The following is a 25,624-nucleotide window of genomic DNA, read 5'->3' on the forward strand; positions in this document are numbered from 1 at the left end:
AAATGGGAAAGGTAAATAATAGAACACTAAAAGTTCTAGAAATAAAATAAATTGCATGAGTTAAAACAAATTAGACAGAGTTGTAGAGGAAATGAAATTAGGATTTTTAAAAAAGTAGCCAGAATGCATCACAGAGATACAGAGAAATATAAATAACTGAGAGACATGAAATATTGAGTGGAAATTTCTAGACCAGAATAAAGTAATGAGATAATAATTGAAGAAATCATTTTCCAAGTGAACAAAAGATGTATCTATCTTCAAAATGAGTGTTTTAGTCTAGTCAGACTAGTATAAATAACACAATTTTATTATTTCTCACAGTTCTGAGATGAAGTCCAAGGTCAAGGTACTGGCATATTTGGTATGGTGGCTTGGGAAAGCCCACTTTCTGGTTCATTAAGTATCACTCCTCACTGTGATTTCACACAGTGGAAGGTAGCAAGGGTTCTCTCTGGTTCTTAATAAAAACACTGATTCCATTCATGAGGACTTTACCATCATGACCTAAGCACCTTCCTAAGTGCCTAACCTAAGACCTAACCTTACGGGTTAGGTTTCAAGATAAGAATTTTACAGGGACACAAACATTCATATCCCAAGAACACAAAATCCCAAGATAGGAAACATAATTGGATGCAACATCATGAAACTGCAATGTATGAAGAAAAGGAGAAACAGCAAGAGAGACAGAGAGAGAACTTATAAAGTTAAGATTAGGTTGACAACAAATCTCAACAACTAAGCAAGTAGCCAGTGGAATATCTTCAGTGAACTGACAGGAAATAACTGTCTACCTACAATTGTATATTTGACTAAACTCAAGTACAAAAGGAGATGGAGTAAATATATTAATATAAGAAAAAACTTTAAGTAAAAAGCATTGTTAGGGGGTCTATCAACCTTTGCTACATAACAAACCCTTCCAGAACAGTGGCTTAAAACAACCACATTTAGCCCATAATTTGGAGGACTGGTTATTTGACTTGGTGGGACTTCACCACTTCAGGGACTGGTCCCTTTGTATTAAAAACTCGCTCTGATGCAGTAGGCTCCATGTTCCAATGGTCAGTCTAACAAGCCCTGCAGCTAGTTCAAGCAGCAAGGCTATCAATGAAGTGGGGTAATGCAAGACCAGAGGACTCCAGGATGGAATGCTGTATGTCTGGCATGGACACTGGTTCTGATGGATTCCTTAACTTGTTTGTGCAGAGATGTTGAGTGAGTGGGACCTGTGCAATGCTCCCAATCAGCCACATATTTGAAACATATGTATATTCCTTTCTCAGGGCAGCTGAAACTAAGTACCACGAAAACAACAAAAATGTACTTTCTCACAGTTCTGGAAGTTAAAACTTTGAAATTGGGTGTCAGCAGTACCATGCTCCCTCTGAAATCAGTAGAGAATAGTCTTCTTGTTTCTTCCTAGTTTCTGCTGTCTGCCAACAATCCTTGGCATCCCTTGACTTTATAAAAGTAGCCCTACAGTACCAGGTCTGTCTTCTCCCTCTCTTCCCTTCATCTTCCCTTGCATATCGGCCTCTTTGCCTAAACTCTCCCTTCTTATAAGGATGCCAGTCACATTGAACTAGGATCCACCTAAAGACCTTATTTTAACTTGATTACATCTGTAAAGATGCTATTTCCACATTAGCTCACATTCTGAGGTACTGAGGGTTAGAAGACAGACAGATAGATAGACAGACAGACACACACACACATCTTGGAGGAGACACAATTCAACCCATCGCCACAGGTGAATGCCAAAGGATATAGGTATAAGTTTATTTTACATCCGTATATTCGTTCTGTGTCCTCCTGGTGTTTCATTTCCCTGCTGGCTAGATTGCTCAAAATGAGTGATAAAGGTAAAATCGCAAAAGCAGTCAGAAGTTGAAAAAGACCATGTATAAATTCTTGTCAGAAACTATGTAAACAAGTCAGTGGAATATCTTTCAAGTACTGAAAGAAAATGTGTCAGTTGTACGCCTAGTGAAAATAACTTTAAAATAAAAGTGAAAAAATGTATTTTCAGATATGCAAAAGTTGAAAGAAGTCATCACCATCAACCCACATGACAAAAATGTTTCAGTAAGTCTTCCAGGCAGAGGGAAAACGGTGCCAGATGAGGTAGGGCCCTACACTAAAGGAATGAAGAGCACTGAAAGTGGTAATTACATGGAGAGGCAGTCCCTCTCTACCCAGTCTCTCCTGGAAGCTTCTGCCATGAATCCTCTAGGGTGGGGGTGGGAGAGAGAGGAAAAGAAGGAAGAGGTGAAAAAGAAGAATGTTGCTCAAGTATTACTAGACTGATCCAACAGCTGTGAGGCTAATGCTGACTCTCCTCCCAACTCCCCCCAAAGAAATCTTAATTCTCAGGGAAGTTTATCAAGCTTTTTTTTTTTTTTTTTTTGCAGGAAAAGTAATTTCTTCTCAAAAAGAGCAGATAATCACACTGGTTCAAGTCTGAGATAACTGCCTTTCCCTTAAGTAGAAATAAAATGATGCTTGCTCAAATGCCACCAGATCCTCTCACTAGTTCAGTGGCTGGCAAACATTCGCTTGTATGAGAGTAGCCTAGGAGGGCTTACTGGGCCACAGGCTGGTGTTACTGATACAGTAGGTCTGGGATGAGGTCCAAAACTTGGTCTGATACCCCAAAATCTCATGATTGCATTTCTAACAAGTTCTAGGTGATATTGCTGCTGAACCAAGGGCCACACTTTGAGAACCACATGGTGTGGATACTGCAATAAATTTTTCACTGGTATGCATTCACTGGAATCATCTGAGGAGCTATTTTAAAAATTCTGATGCCCAAATTCCAACTCGAAAGCAATTAAATCATAATTTCTGGGACTGGAGCCCAAGTCTCATCATGAAAGTTCCCCCGGATTATTTGAATTGGCAGCTAGGGTTGGGAGTCACTAGTTAACAGGCAACAAACCAGCAGGCATACCTTGAGTGCCTGAAATCAGTAAATACTCAGGATTGCCCACACATAGCATGTTTTAAATGACAGTGCTTGTCCTTTCACCTAAGTTATAGGTTATTGTCCAAATTATATGGTGAGCAGAGAAGTCGTGAGCATGAAATTCGTATGCTGATAGATTTCGTATCTGTATCACAACTACCAACATTGCTTGTCTTGGTCTAGGGAGAGTATTGAGTCCCAGCGCTTGAAAGGAAAAACAACGAAATGCAATTAGAACCTCACAAGCCTTTCTGAAAATTCGTTTCCTGTTCTGTTCAATTGGGTCATATTACTTGATGCAGTGTGGTGTGGAACTGCCTCAGGTTGTCTCCTAGAGATTATAGTAGCTTCGTTATATACTTCCTTTAGTTTCTTGATTTATTGGTTTGATTCTTTTGCCCATTTAGAATCAATTCCAGTCCCAGGTGTTTTCTCAACTGTATTTTTAAATAAGTTATTCTATCAGTCTGTTATTCCAATTACTGTCAACTATAAGGAAAACCAAAATTTAGATTCCATTGAATTACCATGTTACTTTTTCATTGCTGATTATATGGTTAAAAAAAGTTCCAAGTGAAATCAACAGTCTTGGGCTTATGTATCTTTCCCCCAATCATCCAGCCTTTGTGTTGCATTTTGCTAAGTCACTGAGGAAAAATCAAATGCAGCTTAGAGACGTGAGTACAGGTGTTTGGCAGTAAGTAGATACTGTTATTTACTTCCATGGGAAGTCCCATAAAGTCACCTGGGAACAGTCCCTTGGGTCCTATTTATAACGTCTGACAAGCCGGGATGCTTATTTGATCAGTTTTCACTCATTTAGATCCCTTTTTTTTTTTTTTTTTTTTAAATAGAGGCATGCTTTATTTATTTGTTTGCTGGCTTGTTTGTTTGTTTTGTTTATACATGCACTGGGTACAGTCAGAAGCGCGGGAGGGTGAGAGAATTCACCAGAGCCAGAGCGGGGAGCAGAGCAGCCAGAAGGACCGAAGTACACTGCTGAGGGGAGCAGCGGGCGGCAGGAGAGTTCTGCACGCCATGTGGGACCCTCCTCTGGTGGCCGGGGAGCAGCCAGGGATCGAACCGGCTCCGCAGAGGCCGCGGGCAGCTTCGCAACCCAGCGCTCAACCGCTGCGCCACCGGGGAGGCCCTAGATCCCTTTTTTTGACATTTCAGTTACTTACACAGGTGGAGCCCAGTTCTTGGGATGGTGTCTGAGTCCATCTTCCTAACAGTTCCATGAAGGGAATCAGCGATGAATAGAATGCCTATTGCCCCAGTTTCCCTTTTTTATAGACTTACGGTTTAGGTTTGAGTTTCTATTTATTATATTTAGAAACCTCTCCTTCTTCAAAGGAGTATCTACATAGAATAAGTACTTCCCCAAACTGATTCCATGAACATTGTTTCCATCTACTTGATCATATGGTTTGTCCATCAGTCACAGCCCACCAACCCCCTGGCTTTCTGTACCGCTTCCATTGAGACTGTTTGGAATAAAGCAAGTTGTGCCAATTAGTATGGTTCTTCTACAAGGGACTCATCAGATGGCAGGCCAAAACCTAGCATTTAACCTAATTTCAGCTTGTGGTAGCACTGCTATCTATCCTTGACACACAATAGTCTTTGGTGTCCATTGCTGATGTTCAGCCCCAAAGCAGTGGGCAGTGTAAGAGGCTTGTGGGCAGTGCAAGAGGCAGCCAGTGGTGGGCATTTTACTGCCCATCACCAGTGGCCCCACTAGGGCCCAGCCTGCAGGCAGAGGCCAACAGTGATTTCTGGCAGCACTGGCAAATCTACCATGTTGCCTCAGGGCATACAGCCCCTGGTTCAGGGATGCAGGGAGAAGCGCAGGGTCCCACTGGGCCAACTACAATTCTGATGGTCCCTCCAGCTGCAGGCAGTGGAGAGGCCTGTGGATTTTGTGCCTGGATCATAGACTGGACCAATTAGATGCAAACTGTGAGCTGATTGGTGCGGTCCAATCAGCCATAGGATTGAAAATGGTCCAATCAGACTTGTAGGTGGGGAACCCTGACAGGGGATGTGGCAGGGCAGGTGACAGGTGTCTTAGACTCTGAGACTCTCTCAGGCTCTCTAACAGATAGACTCTCAGTTCCTGAACTCAAAAAGAAAAAAAAGGAAGAAGCATCTTTTTTCGACCTCCAAAGAAAGAGGAGGATCCAAAGAGCTTTGTAGATGCTAAGGGCCAGCTGACACATGGTCTACAACTGACACCACTTTAAAGATGCCCTGGGTCTGGTACCTCAAAGAGCTGTTTATTGTTGATGTGGGCCAGTGTTGGGTAAATCGAAGTGATCAGGCTTTTTCCGCCCTCCCACCATTAGCATCTATGACTGACACCTGTGTTCTTATATGCATGCCTGATGGACGCCTGGAGTGTGGTGTGGGCATGTGTAAGTGGGCACACCTGAGCCTGGATGCGGAGGCTATAAGAGCGGCATCACACAGAAGGCGACTGCGTCATAGAACAGTGGCAGCAGAAGAGCTACGAGAGGAAGAGCCCAGAAAGAGTAAAGATCCTGTGCGGGGCTGGGAGGCCTGACAGCCTCCTGAACCACCCCAGCCTCCCTGTCTTGCCAGCCTGTGGGCTTGCCCCACAACAGTTGGTTTAGAAAGATCATTAGAGCCTGAAAAAGCCACAGATGGCTCCAGGACGCTTCTTTACCCTGGCCCTGCTGCCCACCGTGCACCTGGCTGCCTCACTACAGCCAACAACTCACGAAGAGCTGTAACACTTTCACCACCTCCTAGCGCCCAGGTGACTGTCACTACAGGCCAGTGCTGTCCAGAACTGCTGATGGGTGACTGGCACTCTGTGGCCAGGTCACTTTTGAGAGCTGTTAATAGTCTAGCACCGCCTCCTAGTGCTGCTGCCTTTGTTGCAGTCTGATCCAGTGTCCAGTGCTGTCCACCCCAACCTTAGACATGCCACAGGCTGCTGCAGTGTCACCTCAGGCATGAGCATCTCCAGCTGTGGTGAGTTGAATCCTGGCCCACTGCTTGCCAACTACCATGAGCTCCAGGCCTTCATTGATGGGACAGCGCCATCTTGAATGAATGACATTTTGGGGGGACTGCTGGACATTGTGGACACTATCTGAGGTGAGTTAACTGACCATTTATGGCCTTTGAAAAACTCTATTTCCCCTGTTTGTAAATAAATCCATTGTTCTCTGAACATGTGCGGTCTTGCAATTATGTTTGAGTGAGAGCCCACAGTGACCTGTCCTCTGCTGGCCACTATTGGCTCATTGACTCACAAAAGCTCCCCGATAGGCCCTGTTTCACTACCTGTACTTTCTCATGGTAGCAGAATCTCCTTTAATCTCGGTCGACATTACCATCTCTTAAAATAAAGGAGGCCCATGTTAGCATTGCCGCCTGCTTATGGGTATAATAGTTTGCCCCCTTCCCTAAAGTACCATTGTTCTTGTAATAATTGAGATTTAGGCCATACTTTTGGACTCTTTAGAGTTTATCTAATCCAGAGTATAATTAGAAGCTTTGTTGCTATGGCTAGAGGCACCAAATCCATGAGACCTTTCAACTCACCTAGGTCTGACTTAGATAGAAAATGGTTGTTTTTCTAAGGATTTAGATTTCTCTATATCCCTGGAAATTCCTTGTATCAAAACCCCACTGGCTGCTTCTGTTCTTTTCTTGACCCTATAAGGGTCATCCGCAGAGCTAAGATCCAAAGTCCTCAGTAAGTAATACCACAGAAGAAAATACTGGGACGGATGGGTTATCTATTTATAATTGGCCTTATATCATTCAGAGTTTAATCAGAAAACTACTCTGAGTAATATAACAGGTGGAACTTATTACAGGGATTTGATCTTTTACAAAAACAGAAGTAAACTTTGTGAAAACCATAAATTATTGTAAGCCTGAGTTTTGGGCTGATGTGGAGATTGTATTTTCAAAAGATGGCACCTCAATATATTCCATCCCATTCGCTCATCTTTCACAGTGAGATGGACAATCATCCCACTTAGTCTATGCCCCTCGCCCTTGAAACTGGGTGAGTTCTTTACACGATCTCAACTTTATAGTTAAGTGGAAGTGATGCTGTGTGACTTCCTAGACTGTCATTAAACAACTTTCACTTCTGCCTTGTTCTCTTGGGTTGCTTGTCTTATAACCAGCTGTCACGCTGGGAGAGAAGCCAAGCCAGGTGAAGAGGGCTGTACAGAGAGGGGTTTGCTCTAGATGCCCCAGCTGAGGTCCTAACCGATAGCCAGCACCAAGAGCACCAATAACCTTCAGGTGATTCCAGGCCAAGCTTCAAGCCACCCCCACTAACGCCACATCAGCCAAGAGGAGCTACCCTGCCCATTCCTGCCCGAACTGCAGATTGGTGAGCCAAATAAGTGACTCGTGTTTCAAGCTACTAAGCATGTAATGGTGTGTTATATGGCAAGTAGTAACTGACACATTATATCACAGAGGGCTATGTCCAAAGGCCTACACAAATCCTTCAAATCACACAAGTCCTGTAACTTCCTTAAACCTCTTTACTTTCTCTGTCACCAGCATTTTCCATAGATATGGAGGTTATGAGTTCAAGAATTATTGCCCAAAGAGCAATAGGGAACAAGACACCACCCTGCAGTGTGTGAAATTTAAAATCCTATCTCAGCAAAATGACAAGTAACTACAAATGTGGATCTCTCAAGACCACTTAGAAATATTTTGATTACCAGCAGTCCAATATTCGGGCTTCATAGTATGTAAAAGCACTAGTGCCAGGTCAAGAGAGAAACCCTGGAGTGAATTAACCTGAGAGCAGAAATGCTAATGTGGACATGGCCTCCTCTACTCCCTCTCCCAGCCTCTTAGTCTTGCCGCGTTGGCGGTTTGGGGAACTGACATAAGTGATTCTGGAATCTGGTGGTTGATAATGGCTACTTAAAAGGAGAGTAAATATCTCTTATGAGTTCAGCTCTTTTTCCTCCTTCCCTACAATTCACCAGTGTTTCAACTCCGTGGTGTAATCAGCCCTGGGCTGGTATGTGAATGTGAAGTTGAACCCCACTGGGCATGAGTGTCATAATTTCCTCCAGGTGGGGCATGGAGCTGCCTCATCAGGGCCTAGACTGGGGGGACAAGATGAGGAAACATGGCCTTTTGATTGGCTTAGCTCTCAGAGTTTGTTATTTCCCAGTCGTGGACTGCCTTTTTAATTCAGTGATTTTGAAAAGGAGAACCTACACTGTTTGGGGAGCTCAGGGTATCTACAAACTCCAGATGTGCAGTGATACTTTGAAAGGGGAAAACAAACCATATTCATCCATCATTTCTTATTGAAATGAATATCTAATCATTGTGTTTTAACATTTCTAATGCTGTTTTTTGACTATTTCCAATTATCAGTTTTTCTTATACTTGACTTTTAATAACATAGACTACAAGACACATGCTATCGATACACAGTTCCCTTTTGTTACAACTGCTGCACAATCTCTTGATCAATCTGGTATCACCCTTTGTGGGTACACGTGGGCATGCTCATTTACATTACATGGCTCCTTTTAATTGAGAAATAATTCACACACAATAAAATCGCCATTTAAAAAAATGTGCCAGTCAGTGGTTTTCAGTATACTCATAATGTGTGCAGCCATCACCACTAATTCCAGAACATTTTCCTTACCCCTAAAAGAAACCTCATATCCATTAACAGTCACTCCCTTGCCTCTTTACCCCCAACTCCAAGTAACCACTTTCTGTCTTTATGGTTTTTCTTACTGGACATTTTATATAAACGGAACATAGCATGGCCTTTTGTGCCTGGCTGCCTTCACATAGCATTATGTTTTCATAGTTCGTCCACATCGCAGCCAGTAACTACTTCCTTCCCTTACATGGATGTCCATTGTATGGTAGATAATATTTATCCACTCACCAGGCCAGCCACTTTAGGCAGCAATATGTACTCAAAATGCTGACATAGTAGTGGAGTTCTGAGTGCACACAGCAGCCTAAGCAGACAAGTGGACCTCACTGTGCATGCTACTACGGGGGTGCAAAAGACCACCAAAGAGCAGGATCCCCAGCCTCTGAGACTAAACTCACCTCCAGCCCTGCCTTTGATCTAAACATAAATCTTCTGGCATCTTCTGTTTTAGTTGTTCTCTCTCAAAAACTCTCTTCTTGTGATCACATTTTCCTGCAATTCCTAGTTGGTCAGATTTCCTGTAATTAAAATGCCCTGTTTGCGTACTTGGTTTACATACTTGATCTTGGCACATTCCCATTGATTCCTTAGCTCTGGTGCTTCCTTGCTTCTTAGAGAAGGTAAGAAGGGCAAGTAAACCCTCTTCCTCTCCTGACTCTTGTCAAAAGGGTGGGAAGCCACAGTGGTGGTGTAGCTTGCTCTCTTGTGCCAAGGCTCCTTTCCTGTGCATGTGGTGGTGCACCAGTATGCACCAAACAGATGAATTCATGCCTGAGGGACTCTGTTCCTCCATACAATGGGGAAAAGAAGGAAATGGAGAAGTAAAAGGTGGGAAGAGGAGGTAATGACAGAATCAAGAGAACTGTGAAGAATGCAGTTACCGTGAGGAAAAGGGGGAAATATTTTTGAAGAACACTTAGTAACCAAAGGAAGGCAAGACCTTGTAGAGGAGCTGTAAAATCTTGGGATCTGTTTGTTCGCTTGTTTTTAAATTGTTTGCTGATTCTGCAATGACCCTTCCCAGATTCCTTTGTCCCACAGGCACTCAGTTGCCTGCTTCCTCCATTTGGATCTTAGAAGGGGGTGGATGTCTTCAGGGAAGAGAGAGCTCTCCAGGTGCCCTGAGATTGTTCTGATGAAGACTCATGTGGGTGGTATGATTAGCATCATAAACTTTTTAAATAAAACAGCAAACAGTTTGTAACTTGTCCTGAGCTAGAAAGCTTTGGCGAGAAGAAACTAGCAGAAGATAACATGCCACTATTTTTTTGGCTTAAGTGTGTAACATTAACATAACTGCCCTCTCTATCTTATCAGGAAATGTGCATGAGCTGTTACCCCTTCCCTTGAATTTTCCTTTCCAATATCTTAGGGTTGTTCTTAAAGACCTCGCTTTCCTCCCCCAGGCAGGATGGTTAATACACAGTGAAGAATTATTAGCTCTGTTTCATATCTGTAGGACTACAGGGCTTCCATTCTAAGTGAACATATCCTAAGTGTAGCTTTAAAATTAAAAATGTGTGCTCACTGTAACACATAAAAGAAAAAGCACATATATAATGAAAAAATGATTGAGCCATTCATCCACTCATTCATAATATTTGTCGATCCTCTACAATGTACCAGGCATTGTTCTGGGCAGTTACAGTAGATAAATGAACAAAATGGAGATTCTTTCTCTTGGGGTACTTAACATAGTAAAGGAGAAAGAAGCCATTAAAATAGAATTTTAAAAATGGTATAATGAATTTTCCCAAGCAAATATGAGTGAGGGTTGAGGTGTTGCACCCTGTTCCATGAAAAGACGAGTGTAGGAATAAAAGGAACAAGAACCCTCATAAAAGAATCCATGCATCACGGGGTCTGCACTGGTCACAGAACAGCAATAACAGCATTTACTATTTGCTGAATGTTTAACATGTAGTCATGTATTATCTTAAATTCACAAAATGCCATGAGAAAAGTACTCCTTCAACATCCATTTTATAGTTGTGAACATGGAGGCTGGACAAAGTGAATTTGCCCAGGGATAGTAGAGGGCATAAGCAGCAACTCTGGGCTCTAGCCCCAGGTGTACTGACTTGCGGAGTCCCCCATCGTGGAAGGAAATATGCAATCAGGTTGAAAATAGGACTAGTGGGGGTGAAACAGTGACGGAGTAGAGGGGGTCTGGTCAGAAAGCGGTGCTGTGGTTTTGAAATGATGCACAATTGAGATTGTAGCAGAGGACCTGGAAGGCTCCCTGAACATGTCTCTTGAAGGTTGTGGGGAGAGGAAAGAGATGGTCCTGGATACCAGATTCCAGTGTGTGCTCCTCAGATTTTCTGGATTAAATTGGATTGAAACCAGCTATGATGAAATTCTAGGAGAAAACTCAAAAATAGGTTGATACTCATAAAAGCAAGGAATACTCATAAAAGCAAAGAATAATTCATGAATTTACAGTATGAAACAGAACCAGAAATATGAATACCTGTTGAGCATGTGTGGAATCTGAAAGTATGTCTCTTCTTGGAGGAAAGACACACGAAAGAAAACATATAAATCTCTTGTCCAACCTTGATTGAATCATGGCAATGGCATGCTCAAGTTGCCTCACGTTGGCTCAGGAAAGCTGGTGAATGTTCAGGAATTTTGCAAGCCAGTTGCATAGCCACCTATACTGTCTAAACATAGTATTTTCATAAATGCAAATGTTAACCAACATTCATGTCAAAACTACTCATTCACTAATTGCAACTAAAGTTTGGCCATGGATAAAAGAATATGGCAATAATCAATAAAAGCATACATTAAGAATCAGTTGGCTATATGGAATTTATAGTGAAGAATATTATTTTATTAATTTGAAATTATGTACTACATATCCTTCATAGTCTTTATATCAACAAACTTTTTAAGATGTTAAATATCTACCCACATATCACTGAATAATGGACAAAAAAAACTTCCACGGAGAGGAAGAGGTTTCAAGAGTTTATTTATTCAGATATTGTGTGCTGTTGTAGTTGTTTTTCTCTGTGTTGATGATAAAGCTCAAACATACAATACAAGGGTTATTTACAGCCTGATGAGCCATGACTCAAATTTTCATGCCTTTTGGGCCTCTCTATTGAGTTCTAGATTTGTATAGCTATCAACTGACTCAATAGCTCCACTTGGGTGCTTAATGGTTTCTGCAAACTTGTTATGGTTTCCCTGAGTACACACTGCTCAGGCCAATACTGAAACAGCTACCTTGATTCCTCACTTCATTTCTTGTTATTATGTTAGCAACTCCTCTATGTCTGGTCCGCTCGGGCTATGGAAAGAAAATACCATGGGCTAGGAGGCTTAAACAGCATGTATTTATTCCCTCATAGTTTACAGGCTGGAAGTCCAAGATCAAGTTGCTAGCATGGTCAGTTTCCGATAAAAGCTCTCTTCCTGGCTAGACAGCTGCCTTCTCAAAGTGTCCTCACATGGGGGGAGGGGGTAAATGTGCTCTCTGGTGTCTCTTCTTATAAGGGCACTAATCCTATCATGGCCTCATCTAAACTTAATTAACTCCCAAAGGCCCATCTCCAAATACTATCCTATTTAGGGGATTATGGCTCTAATCTAAAAATTTGGGGGCTTAGGAATGACCCAGTTCAGTCCATAGCACTCTATCCTAAATTATATTTCTGGCCACTTCATCTCCACTCCTCTCCTAGCCCAATTCACTATTGCTTCTACATGCATTTTGCTAAAGTCTCCTAACTTGTCCACCTGTGGCCCTACTCCCTTCTGTGTGACTCATTTTTCACATAACAGCTAGCCTGAGTCTTTAAAACTGAAGACTAGACTGTAGACTCTTGGCTTAATACCCTCAGTGGCTTCCAAAAACCTTATCATGACCTTCATGCCCAGCCTTCCATGAATTTCTATCCCTTTCATTTACTATAACTACATCCCAGTCACACTGGCCCACTCGCTATTCCTTCAACAGGCCAAGCCAGCACCTGCCTTGAGACCTTTCCAATTGTTGTTCTCTGTAGCAGGAATGGTTTGCCCAAAGAACTTCACATAACTGACTCCTTCTTGTCAGAGTTCAGACTAGTTATCAATGTTCCAGCAGGGCCTTTTTTTGAAATTCATCTAAAGCTCTAAAGTAATACTATTCCCCTCTTGTCTCTCTCCTACCCTGTTTATTGCTCTCTATATATTAGGGAGGCAGTATGGCACAGTGGTGAAGAAAACAAAATCTGTAGGCAAACTACTCTATGCCAATACCAACTGTGTGACTTTGGTCAACTTAACCTTTCTGTGCACCAGTTTCTTCATGTATAAAATGGGATTGATGTATGGCTTAACCAAATTAATACATATCAAGTATGTAACACAAAATAAGTATTTAATATGTGTCCTCTGTTATTAATTACTTTGTTTTATTTTTTCATAAAACTTACCATTATCTTGGGCCTCCCCGGTGGCGCAGCAGTTGAGAGCTGGGTTGCGAAGCTGCCCACAACCTCTGCAGCGCCGGCTTGACCCCAGCTGCTCCCTGGCCTCCAGAGGAGGGTCCCACATGGCGCGCAGACCTCTCCTGCCGCCCGCTGCTCCCCTCAGCAGTGTACTTCCGTCCTCCTGCCTGCTTGCTCCCCGCTCTGGCTCTGGTGAATTCTCTCACCCTCCAGTGCTTCTGACTGTACCCAGTGCTTGTATAAATAAATAAATAAATAAATAAATAAATAAACAAATAAATAAAAATAAATCTTTAAAAAAAAAAAACTTACCATTATCTGAACTTAAGTTTGTTCGTTTATATGCTCATAGTCTACCTCTTCCCTCAACTGAGATGTGAGGCCTGTGAGAGCAGAGAATTTATTTTGTTTTGTTTGCTATTTCCTCAATCTCTGGAACAGTGGCTGGCACACCACAAGCAGTTACAAAGCATTTGCTGACTAAGTAAATGGACAAGGAGCAAATGTCAGAAAAGCCTTACTGCACCTGGGGAGTGTGGAGTCCAGCTTCACAGACAATAGCCTGAAACTTAGATGTTGGTGGTAGGCAGGCACTTTGCAAAACTAAGCATAAAACCTCTTGCTTAATCACTTTAAAAAAAAAAAGCTTCATTTGGGACCTCATGGAACCAGGCTTTTCTGCAGTGATTGTGTCCTCCTTCCTTACTTTCTTAGCAGTCAGCATAGTACATGTCACAGAAAAGGTGAGTGTCAAGTATCTGTTGGCTAAACAGTCTTTAACAAGAGATTGTAAATCCTATAATATTTGTGTAGTGTTTACAGTTTACAAAGCAGGTCAATATTTCTGATAACACTCATTTCCTCAGCATAGACAGCGCAATATTCTGTGTGGGTTACTTGGTTGAAGCTATGCCCTAGAAGCAGCATGCTACTAATCAAGTCATACCCCGGAAGTAGACAGGACCATACCAGAAAGGCCAGATTCCAGAGATGGACCTACAAATACTTTAGTCACCTTAATCTCCGACGACATCGGATGTTGCTCATTATCAGAGTGAATACCAGAAATGGGTTTCTATTGGCAAAACAGCCATTTATTAATGATCATGATGACTAGTAGAGATGAACTTTTACAAATTCAAGGTGGGGGAATTGGCTAAAATATTTTAGAGACTCTCTCCGCTCCGGAATAAAAGGGTTTAAAAATTCAAGGGATCTTAGGAGATGCCATCTGAGGTTTCCTCCCTAGTGGCTCTACCATTAGTCTTGAAGATAATCTGGATTCTGGTTCTGGAAGATAATCTGGGTTCTGGGCTGATTATGCTAGTAATGGAATCCTGCCTCTGCTGCATGTACTTCTCAACTTTATGGTGAAAGGGATGGTCAGAGCGCCTAGAACTGCACTCCCTGCAGTAGTAGTCATTAGTCACATGTGACTATGGCACAGTGAAATATGGCTAGTCCAGTATGAAAAAAATACCCAATTTTGAAGACAGTATAAAACATGTAAAATAGCCCATTAATAGCTTTTATATTGAATGTACGCTTAAATGACTATTTCTTGGACATATGGAGTTAAAATATTAACTCCACCTCATTCTCTTTACTGTCATTAATTTGGATACTAGAAATTTTAAAATTACCTGTGGCTTGCATTGTATTTCAATAGGACAGCATGTTGACCTAGGGCAGAAAGCTCTGCCTTCACCAAGTTTATAAAACAGATTAAATACTATTTGTATCTGTCTTGTTATAAATAACTAGTACATTTCTGAGTAAGGTGCGAAATTGTTCTGAAATTTGCTTTTATTTAATCTTATTAAGAAATTGGGAGGTCTTTATCCACTTTAAATCCTTTCGACTATAAAGAACCTGAAAGTTAGACGACCAGTGATTCGGGTCAGCTGTCAACGATGAGGTTTATTAAGTAATGACGGCTACTACCATCAGGCAAATGATATGGGGGAAAAATACAGTTTATTTTGTGTCGTGAAGTTTTAAGTTATTATGTATATTCTCTTTACTCTCATAACATCCTATTAACTAGACACCATTAATATTACTGACAGGCACTATTAATATGAAGAGTCCCAACTTTACTTGGCTGTACTGTCACTACAGACTTTCAATATCTAGGATTAAACCAGAATCAACCACAATTGCTTTCAGCCGCAGCCGCCGTGCTGCACGACTTCGGCCCACGTGGCTCAGCCAATCAGGGCTGCGAGGGTAAGTGACGTCACCGCCCTACACGTCCTCTCCAATTTCCATGCGCCTTTCCCCGCCCCGCCCTCTTACTATCGGTTACAGGCGACCGGCGACCATTTTAGATTCGGGCGGAAATCAAGTTTAAAAGGCCCGGGTACAAACCTAAACATTTAAATTAAGAAAGATGTGCGTTCTCGTCTCCAAGGCCTAGCGAGGAGACATCTTCACAGAGCAACGAGGCCGCTGGGAGCCGTGAGTGAAACGCGGGGCCGGACCGGCGCCCACACTCAAGATGGCGCCGGCCTGACAATCACCTGTGCGGCCGCTCTATCTCGGTTCCGGGTTCGTCCGCCTCAGTGGTGGCGCCGGAGGGGTAAAGGCTGGCATTCTGTTCGGTTTCCGGACCCGTCTCTATGGTCTCGGAGGGCCCGGACCCCAGAAGATTGTAGGTGTAGTGGCCACAGCCTCACGGGGGAGGCGCGGGTGGTTGGTGTCAACTGGGGGCGAAGAGGGGACCGGAGCCAAGACCTAGGCCGCCTCCCCCGTCGCCCTCCCGCAGGTAACCTGGAGCCCAGCGCCGCGTCCTCCGTCTGCGGGCCTGGGCCGCGGGGGAAGGGAGCCGGGCTGGGCCGGGCGCGGAGGCGGTGGGCGCGCGCCCCACTCGCGGGTCCGCGCTTGGTGCCGCGCGGGGGCGAGCTCAGCTCTGCGCCGCTGCCGGTTGAGCTCGGCTCTCCGCCTCCGCGCAGCCTCCCCGGCTTTTGCTGGCGCCCCTCCAGTTGAGCTTCGCTGGCGACCCCCACCGGGGGCATTGCTGGGGCGCAGCGCCGGGCTTCGCGGGCAGGTGTGGAAGGTGAGGGGCCCGTGAAAGCGAGCGCAGCCCCCGCCCTCAGCGGCCCGGGGTCGACCCTGCTCACCCTGGGCCACCGGTCCTGGCGGGCGGGTCGGTGCCGGGCTGCGTGGCTCCAGCCCCAGGAGTTGGGGTCGCACTCCCCTTGGGGAGCTGCCTTCCTTCCAGAGGCCAGGCTGTCTCCTATCTCAGCGTAGTGCTTTTGATGTAGAATAAAGACAAAACAATTCTCAGAAGATCATCTTTAGAACACCGTATGACTTTGGAATCACTGTTGCTGCCTTTTCTAAGAACTGTGTGCATATCCACCTAACATCTCTTCGCTGAAATCGTACTTAGTTCTCTTGTTTCGTAAAGCCTTCATGATGTATTGCTGATCAGCTAGCAGTGCTGGACTGAGTTCAGTAGAGTATGTATACCTGCAACAGATCAAAGCAAAGAGCCCCGAAAAATGTTAGCAGGTAACAGTGAGAATCCGGCCAGGGTATCTTCAGGACTCCAATGTAAATCACTATCTTTGGAACTTTCAATATAAAGGAGCTAGGACTAAGATCAACCTGATTAATTGTTGGGAAATGAAGGAAGGAAGAGCGTCCCCCCAGAGGACACAGCTTTCTTAGTTGAGTGTACCAGTTGCCCAGTGACCTCGACAAGGGCTTTCATAATCCACAGGTGGCCCGGAAACTTGATGTGCTTCCACGGAAGCTAAAGAGTGGAGGAAGAGAGATGCACACATTTTTGAAGAGACGATCTTGATACATATTCAAGACTGAACTGTCTATTCAACATTTTACTGTAGAGAGTGACACTGAAAATTAGCAAAATACCCGTTTCTACCATCTTGTGATTTTAAGTTTCAAAATTTAAATGATTTCATGCCTCAAAACAAATGAGAGCATCTCAGAAGTTCAAGTGTTAGTGTTTTTCTCTCTTAAAGTAAGTTCATTGTAGCCGAGATATCCTCCTGCGTCAGTAGTTTTTGTTAGAATGCAGTTATGTGAAGTAGCTCTTAGGATACAGTTGCTGTAAAGAATCAAGAATGACTGCTTTTAAGATATTTTCAAATTGCAGTCAACAATATGCATCCATTTAGTTACCCTCACTAAAGTTCGCACAGAAAATAGGATAAAATCCTACAATTCTAGAAGCATCATGCGGATGGTGTTAATGTACATACTTTCTGAACAATGAAAATTTTCTCAAGAAAGGATGTCATTCCTTTTTAATTTTTAAGTGGTAGTTTAAAGTATTAGCCCCAAAATACATACTAGGAAACCAGTTATAACCTCTTTCTAAAGATTTTATATCTCCTAAACTCTTGGGTTGTAGTGGAATTCATATCCAAGGTTTATAGGTGATGTAAGGCCCAGTAGCCCCACAAGGAAGCATTTTGCAATTTAGAGATGACAAAGTTAAATGTCCATTGCTGCCCTCCGTTGACTTCCGTTCAGTCAGAGGGAGAATTCCTGAAGCCTAGTGACTTTCTCGCCGCCTTTAGGGACTAATATTAAAACCAAAGCAGCATGATTTTCTGCCACGTGAGTTTATATTTACTTTCACTTCCTCATTCTCAATTTTCACTTAGGGTGTGTTGATTTTGAAAAGTCATATTTTCTGGCAAGATAAAGATGGACATTAAACTGTCTTCAGATGTACACTTTTCAGAGAGACACTTCTCTAACCTATTCTCTAGTTTGGCTTTTGAGACAGGAGGGATTAAGAGAAGTAAAACTCTGTATGAAATGGCAAGTGGTTTCAGGGAAAACATCCATTCACGTTTACCCAGGGGTACAATGAGGCGTTGAGGGAGTAGATTTGAAGCTGGGCTTCCTGGACCCTTGGAGGCAGTAATGTGCCCTTATAAAGACTGTGCTACTCCCCAGAGTTTGCTTTTCCTTCTGCTGCTGCCAGCTGGTTTCCTCAATCACCAAATTTCTGCTTTTACATCACTTTGGCTAGTCATAGCCCCAACTCTACTTCATGGTGTCCTTTTACCTTCAGTTCTGCGGCTAATAGACAAAAACACCTCCCCTTCATTCAGATTTCTGGAAACACAATCATCTGACTAGTTGAGTCCTTCACCCAAGCTTTGGTCCTAGAACTGACTCTGTGTGATTTGCCCTTTGGCCCTGGTAGACACTGGACTTATTAACTATGCCCAAGAAGAGAGGAGCAACATCCAGCTCTAATCTTGCCCCTCCTGACTCAGCAGTCTGGGCAAGCACCTCAACTTCTTTATAGAGTGGAGGCATTCACAACAGTTGCTTCTCTCTGCGATCCTATATAAACAACTGATTTTATTTGTTGTCCCAGTAGAAAGGGGACAACATGTTATTGAGATAATGAATAGTTGGCATTTTAAATAATCTAAACTTTTCTGTCATCCTTAAAAATTGCTAAGTAGATGGACTTATTACAAAGCTAATTTAGTTTTCTCACCCTCAGAACATTGTTGGATTTTGAAAATTCTCAGTTGTAGATAGCTTCAGCCCTAGAACACATTATGTTCTTTATACAAGGAAATATAGGGGTCTGTAGGTTCTTTCAATGATCTGTTTTAGGTATGTGTCTTAAGTAACCTTTTATATTCTGGTAACAGAGAATGTTGAACTTCACCAAAGTGGGAAGAAAAAATCTAAGGGGAGGATCAATATGTAATAATTTTTAGGTTAATATTCCTCCAAAGAATGCAGATTTTAAACTGAAAATGTTTAAAGCCTACATAGAATTTTTGACTTACTTAGAACTAGCAACATGCCATATTGCCAGCATAATTACCTTAATCAAGATGAGGAATTGTATCCATTCCCCCCAGAGTTCCCTTATGCACCTTTAATTTTCCCCTTCTCCCTCTGACTGGGCCCCACTGATGTATTTTGTATTTTTTTTTAATTGTAGTGTAGCTTGCCTTTTCCAGAACTTCATGTCCGGCTTTTTATTTTTATTTTTAGCATTTGAGAAGATACATTTAGCAACTCTTTTCATTTTCTATTTTTAAAGTTATGGTAAAGCAAGAATTGAAAAGTACTACAAAAATTTTCAGAAACAAGTTTTATAACCTTTGAGCCCAAATTGAAAAATAGACTCACATCAGTAGTCGAGCTCTTGGCTGCTTAAGGTAAAGGTCACAATCTGGCTACTCTGAGGCGCAGTCCTGGTTGAAGTCTTGGGACTCTTGTCACCTTGAGAGTGCATGCCCTCCTGTAGCAGGTGCTCGACTCCTCCCTACCAACCCTGCCCCTTGCAACATGTGAGTTCAAGAAAAAGATCTGTTCTCAGTGCAGGTGATGAGTGGTACATGTGTGAATTCCCTACCCTGACCCTCACAGAACTGTTACCACTTTCCCCTACTTTTCCAGTCTGTGTTACAAGTATAGATTTCCTTTAAAACAACTTTATTGAGGTATAATTGACATCATAATCTAAAGATGTTTAAAGTTTACATTTTTATAAATTTTGATGTTTATAATCACCTGTCACCATAATTACCTTAATCAAGATGAGGAATTGTATCCATTCCCCCCAGAGTTCCCTTATCCCCCTTTAATTCTCCCCTTCTCCCTCTGACTGGGCCCCACTGATGTATTTTGTATTTTTTTAAATTGTAGTGTAGCTTGCCTTTTCTAGAACTTCATGTCTGGCTTTTTATTTTTAGCATTTGAGAAGATACATTTAGCACTTTTCTCCTTTTACTGAGCATGACTTTGAAGAGAAGTGAGATTTCACCTTTATGTTTGCTGTCATTTGCATTTCTTCAGTGAGTTGCCTTGTCCCCTTTCTGGTTATTCTGGTGTGTCAGTGTTTTACTTGGTTCATGTGAGCTTTCCACTCGTTGACATGTTTCTCATCATTGTTACAAATATTCTCCAGTTTGTATTGTTTTCCTTTATAATTTTAGGTTATTTTAGACATAGAAATTTTATCTGTTTGAATAGTCATATTTTGCAGAATTTCATAGTGGATGAGGGAACATGAATGGCTTTATTTATTTTTGATGACTTTTCAACTCTGAAAGTTCCAAGGGTGTGTAGGGGGCTTGGGAGAGGGACAGCAATGCTTACCGCTGTTTGGTTAAGCGCATTTTCTCTGGAGCTGTTAGTTGCTAATTGACAGACATTTCTGGCAACTTGCTGTGCATTTACTATTTGTATTTTCAAATGACCTAGTTTATGGGGATTGCAGAAACTAGTAGGCTTAAATGATGGTGCCTGGATATCTTGGGTCTCTCTTGCTCATGGTACAGATAGGGATTTAATGTTTGAAACGTGTTTTCTGTTTTCTTTCAGGTCTGCTTGGCTCCGAGGAGCTGTAACCCTGTTTCACTGCATAAGGGATGGGATCAGAGAACAGTGCTTTGAAGAGCTACACACTGAAAGAACCCCCGTTCACCTTACCCTCTGGATTGGCTGTTTATCCTGCTGTGCTGCAAGATGGCAAATTTGCTTCTGTTTTTGTCTATAAAAGAGAAAATGAAGACAAGGTTAATAAAGCTGCCAAGGTACAGTAGTAGTTGATCACTTAATAGTATTTTTTATTTTCGTATTTTCTATTAAGTATGAAATTAATGAAGGTCAAAGAAGGGCCTAAGGAATAGTATTTTTATTCATGTGCTCTAAAAACACGTCTTCTAAAACACAGCAGTCCTGTTTTCATGGAATATCTCCAGCTTGTATGTCACGGTCAGATACCACAACTATAGCCCAAAAGCTTTATATAAAATTCAGTGATGGCTTGATCATCCTGCTTAATTTTTTTTTAGGGAGGTGACTTTAAATGGCTAATATAAGGTAAAGGGAGTTAAATCTAGCTTAACAAAACTGCTGTATTGACAACACTTTAATAAAATAAAATATTCCAGGAACTTTCCTGTATATTTCTTTCCCAAGGAGCTTGCATTCTATTTGAGAAATGCGTTACGGTTCTTCTTGATGCTGACATTTTCATTTGGTTCCTCTCCTCCATTTAAAACTTTCCTTACGGTAAATCAACTTCTCTACCTTGTCAGCTCTTTAAAAAAACTATTCCCTTTATAACCATAATGAAAACCTGGTTTTCTTAGCAGGCTTCTGAACATCATCCACTTAGAACAACTTCAGAAGTGGCCCCTTCCCCTCAGGTACAGCAGGGCTGTCCGTGGAAGGGCCCTTTGCCGGCTCTCACCAGTTTCACACGTCACTCTCATTCTCAGCTGATGCTCATAACCACTCCACCTCTGTGCCCAGACAAAACTTCTGCCAAAACCACTTGTCTGACCGTCAGATCTATATTCAGCCTGTTGTTGACTGTCTCCACCTGGGTTTTTGACCAGCACCTCAAGTGCAGGTTTTCTAACCTAGAAATCAGTCTCCCTTTCCCTTTCTGCATTTTATTCCTAAGTTAACTTCCAGGCAGTGGGTATATAAAGATAGAATGTAAAGCTAGAATGCAAATCCCCTTGACTTGCATTTTAGGGGACTAAGGAGGAATATTTCTCCATGAAAATTCTTGCTCCCTTGTATAAGCTTCTTGGTTATTATTCTGTTCTGTTTCTTTAACAGAGAAATTATAATGTTCTGCCTATCTAAAAACTTGCAAGTGAATTTGAGCTATGGTTTAGAACAGTGAGCCAGTTAGCTCTGTGTGTGGTTTGCAAAGTGAAATATCAAATCAGAGGCAGCATAATAATGAGAAGTTAAGTGTCGAATTCATTCTCTAGGTAACTGAGTCATGACTGATTCCTGAAAAGTGGGAATAGTTTATATTGAAGACTAGAAGCTCACACTTAACATCTGCTTATGGACATAGAGAAGTATAAATATTGACAATTTTCCTAGTATTATTCACATTTAATAACAGAGGTCCTCATTTGAAATACTATTTTCAAAGACCAGTACCTGGTACCATGAATGGTTGTAACAGTGCAGTAACTTTGGGACAAATACTTTCCAAGGATCTCTTACTTTCAGGCACACTTACTCAAAAAGCTCTCCTTTCTCCATTTATCCCTTCAGTTGATGTTCCCCGAGTAATTATCCTACTTGCACTTAGTAAGTGCATCTTGTTGCTATTTCTGTCAATTGAGCAGCAGAAGTTGCTGTTTCTATTTGATTCTTAACTGCTAATCATTGCTGAGAATTACTGCATAACTTATGCGTAGCATTGTGTGTGCTAAAAAGGAATGAAAAGTGTAATTCTTGCTACATGGCTATTCAGAATCATGCAATGGGTTAGCCCCCTCTCGGTCCCCCTTCTTTAAACAAACAAGGACACTGGTTTAGGCATTTCGAAATGCTGGGCATGTAGAGTTAGAAAATCAGAAGTGAAATGACTTTTGTTACTTCATGTAGACATTTATTGACTGTATTTCCAGGCCAGCACTAAACCAGGCAGCTTTTCTTCTGACTCACTGGTCTGCCCTGAGTACTAGAAAGAGAATGAAAGTAGGTACAGAAAATCAAAGTAGCCCAGAGACATAAAAACTGAATAAAAAAATTTTTTGAATAGGCAAAAGTTGAACTGTTTCATGTTGGGTTTGAATATATTTTAAAGTGATTCTTAAAATGAAATATGGAAGGCTGCATAGTTTTACACAAAAAGTGTAGCTCAAAAGACTTTTATTAACAAGTTCTCCCAGTAACCACACTCACACAGCTGACCCACTAGCACAGTTCTCAACTCATCTGGGTCTTTGCTGTATTTATTAGCATACAGATGATTACATTAAAGGCAGACATACAAATTAATAGTTCACAATTGCTAGTTAAAGAAATTTTCTTAACTATTTTTTATTAATTAGACTAACCCAGAGGAGGATAATAGCTTCCTTTTTAAGAATTAACAAAAAACCCTATTGGAGCTATATCTAAACTTAGCACAATTTGTAATTATTGTAAGAAAAAGTGATCATGGAATTGTCTATTCCTCACTTTCATTGTGCCATTTTTTTTTTTTTTGCTTTATGTGTATATTTTATGCACGTAGACATTTGTAATTGTTACGTCTGTTTAGCGAATTGTCATTTTTATTCATGAAGATCTTATCATCTTTGGTAATACTCTGTCTTGAAATGCATTTTGTCTGATAGCAATATATTCACTCTGACTTTATCTTATTGTAGTCTACCCACTTACTTTCTATCAATTTACCTGTATCTGTTTATTTTTTAAATATGTCTTTTCTAGGAGCATATAGTTGGGTCTTCCTTTTTTTCTCCATTCTTAATTGGAATGTTTAGATCACAATCTGTGCTTTTGTTTCCTTTTCAGTTTTGTCAGGTAGTTGTTTTTAGCACTTTGGTCAGAGTTCATAGCAGTAGTCATTGGGAGAGCCAGGCTTTTAGGCGCCTCACATTGACATAATGAAATCTAAAGTGTCTGTAGAGCTATTTAATGTTGGCAAAGTGAATAGTGTCAGAACAAGTCATAGATTCTTCTTTGCCTGATTTGAAGCTTGGCGGGTCAGGTAGCACAGGAAGGTAGGGAGCTGGAAAGGCCCTTGAGTACATAGGTACGCATTTTCCGACTTTTGCCATGATGTATATAAAACTATAAACTGGTTTTGAGTCATGAACTTCATCAACTTTTCTATTTGTATTTTTAAAGCACTTGAAGACACTTCGTCACCCTTGCTTGCTAAGGTTTTTATCTTGCACTGTGGAAGCAGATGGCATTCATCTCGTCACAGAGCGAGTGCAGCCTCTGGAAGTGGCTTTGGAAACATTGTCTTCTGCAGAAGTCTGTGCTGGGATCTATGACATACTGCTGGCTCTTATCTTCCTTCACGACAGAGTAAGTAACCTGGACATGGTCTGCCTCCCAGACTTCAGTGTAAACCAGGGCTCCTTAGGTGTGGTAGTGCTTGTGGTGTGTGTGAAGTTGTAAGTTACTCTTCTTATTAGAAAGCTTCCTGAGGGGGCCTTCCTGTTGGTGCAGGGGTTAAAGTCTCAGTGCTATCAAACTGTTGCCAGCAACTGCTGCTCCCCTCAGCAGTGTATTTCAGTCAGTCTGGTATTCTGTTCCCCACTCTGTCTGTGGTGAATCCTCTCATCCCCTGCACTTTTGGCCTACACCCCAGTTCTTCTTGTATGCACAAATAAATAAAAATAAATCTTTTTTCAAAAAGAAAACTTCCTGAGAGAAAATAGCTCATTTAAAGTCACGAGAGATGCTAAGACACCTAATCCCTGAGTGGTTCTTTATAAAACTTCATTTCAGTTTACTATCATTTCCCTTTACCTAAAAATAACTATGACTGGTATTTGTTATTAAGACAAGATTAAAAATTTAACATGAATGCTGCTACACACTTAAGTTACTTTTTTTCAGCTGCTTTGCCCCATTTTAAATTTTGCGGCAGAAATGATCATTTCTTATAAAGAGGCAGAGTTTGCACATGTCCCCTGCCATTTGAGTAGATAGTAGCAGTGAGAGATGGCCCTTAAAGGTGTATTTGCTATTAGAGGGGTAATGTGACACATCTGTTTACTTCTGGTCTGGTTATTGACCATATCATGGAGCTCCTGTTTCTTAATAGTTTTACTTTCTGAGAAGTATTAAGACCTTTGGCAGTCCCCCAATATTAAAAAACAACAGTTGTATGTTAGTGACACTTGCATTTGACTCATCTTAATGTTTGTTGTTGTTTTTTTTTTTTCTCTATCAGTGGGAGACAGATTCCAAACATCATTTTGGATTTATCACATCTAAAAAGCATGCTTAAGATTCACATATCAGTAATGCATGCTTTACTAGGGAGGAATATTTTCCTTGTTGGAGAAGGTGCATGTACTTGGTAAAAAGTGTGAATAGTATGAGATTGTAGACAGGGAATAGCAAATCCTTCTCCTATCCTTGAATCCAGTACCCATTTCTCGCTAGAGGTGCCGTGGTGGTGATCACAGGTTATTCTGAGGATCTCCTATATGCAGGAAAAGCAGTTATCTGTGTGCTTATTCTCCTTTATCTTAAGTGGAAACATCATACTATTCTAAAACTTCTCTTAAATAACATGTATACATATATATGTGTGTCTCTATGAACATAGGAGTATTTTATAAAAAATGCATATTTGATCTATAGGGTAGAATGTTCTTGTCTACTGGAATACTTTCTGTTTTGGGAAAAAGCTTACATTCTTCAACCCTGTTCTCTTTTTCTTCCTCTTATGTGACTTCACTATTTTTGACTTCACTATTTTTTTATAGTTTTAAAATAGGCTCTTTTGTGGTCTGTGGGATATTTCTGGTGGACCTCATTGCATTTTCCTCTTCAGGCAATTTTTAAATGCCTACTGATGCGATTTAGATGAAGTAGATTGGGGTTCTTGACAGAATATAGGTGAGAAAATTTAAAGGAGGAAATTAATAAAATATTTTATATGCGAGCAAAGATGAATTTTTACCTTTAAAGGCATTAGAACCAAATCATATAGGTTATAAAGACTTGTAAATTCATATTTAAGGACTCCTG

General features: G+C 41.5%; 1 protein-coding gene across 2 annotated transcripts in view; it reads left to right on the forward strand.

Moving 5' to 3' along the window:
- Positions 1-20,511: 20,511 nt before the first annotated feature.
- The window catches only part of SCYL3 (SCY1 like pseudokinase 3), a gene marked incomplete at both ends in the record, with an annotated part of 29,285 nt that continues 24,172 nt past the window's right edge, over positions 20,512-25,624 (forward strand). For both annotated transcript variants that reach the window (XM_084251522.1, XM_084251523.1), the window contains 2 exons: positions 20,512-20,676; positions 23,759-23,944. In XM_084251522.1, coding sequence (XP_084107648.1) covers positions 20,512-20,676; positions 23,759-23,944 — 351 coding nt within the window. The remainder of the gene's footprint in view (positions 20,677-23,758; positions 23,945-25,624) is intronic.

The sequence above is a fragment of the Talpa europaea genome (genome assembly GCF_964194135.1).
Source record: "Talpa europaea genome assembly, chromosome: 12".
Classification (NCBI taxonomy): Eukaryota; Metazoa; Chordata; class Mammalia; order Eulipotyphla; family Talpidae; genus Talpa; species Talpa europaea.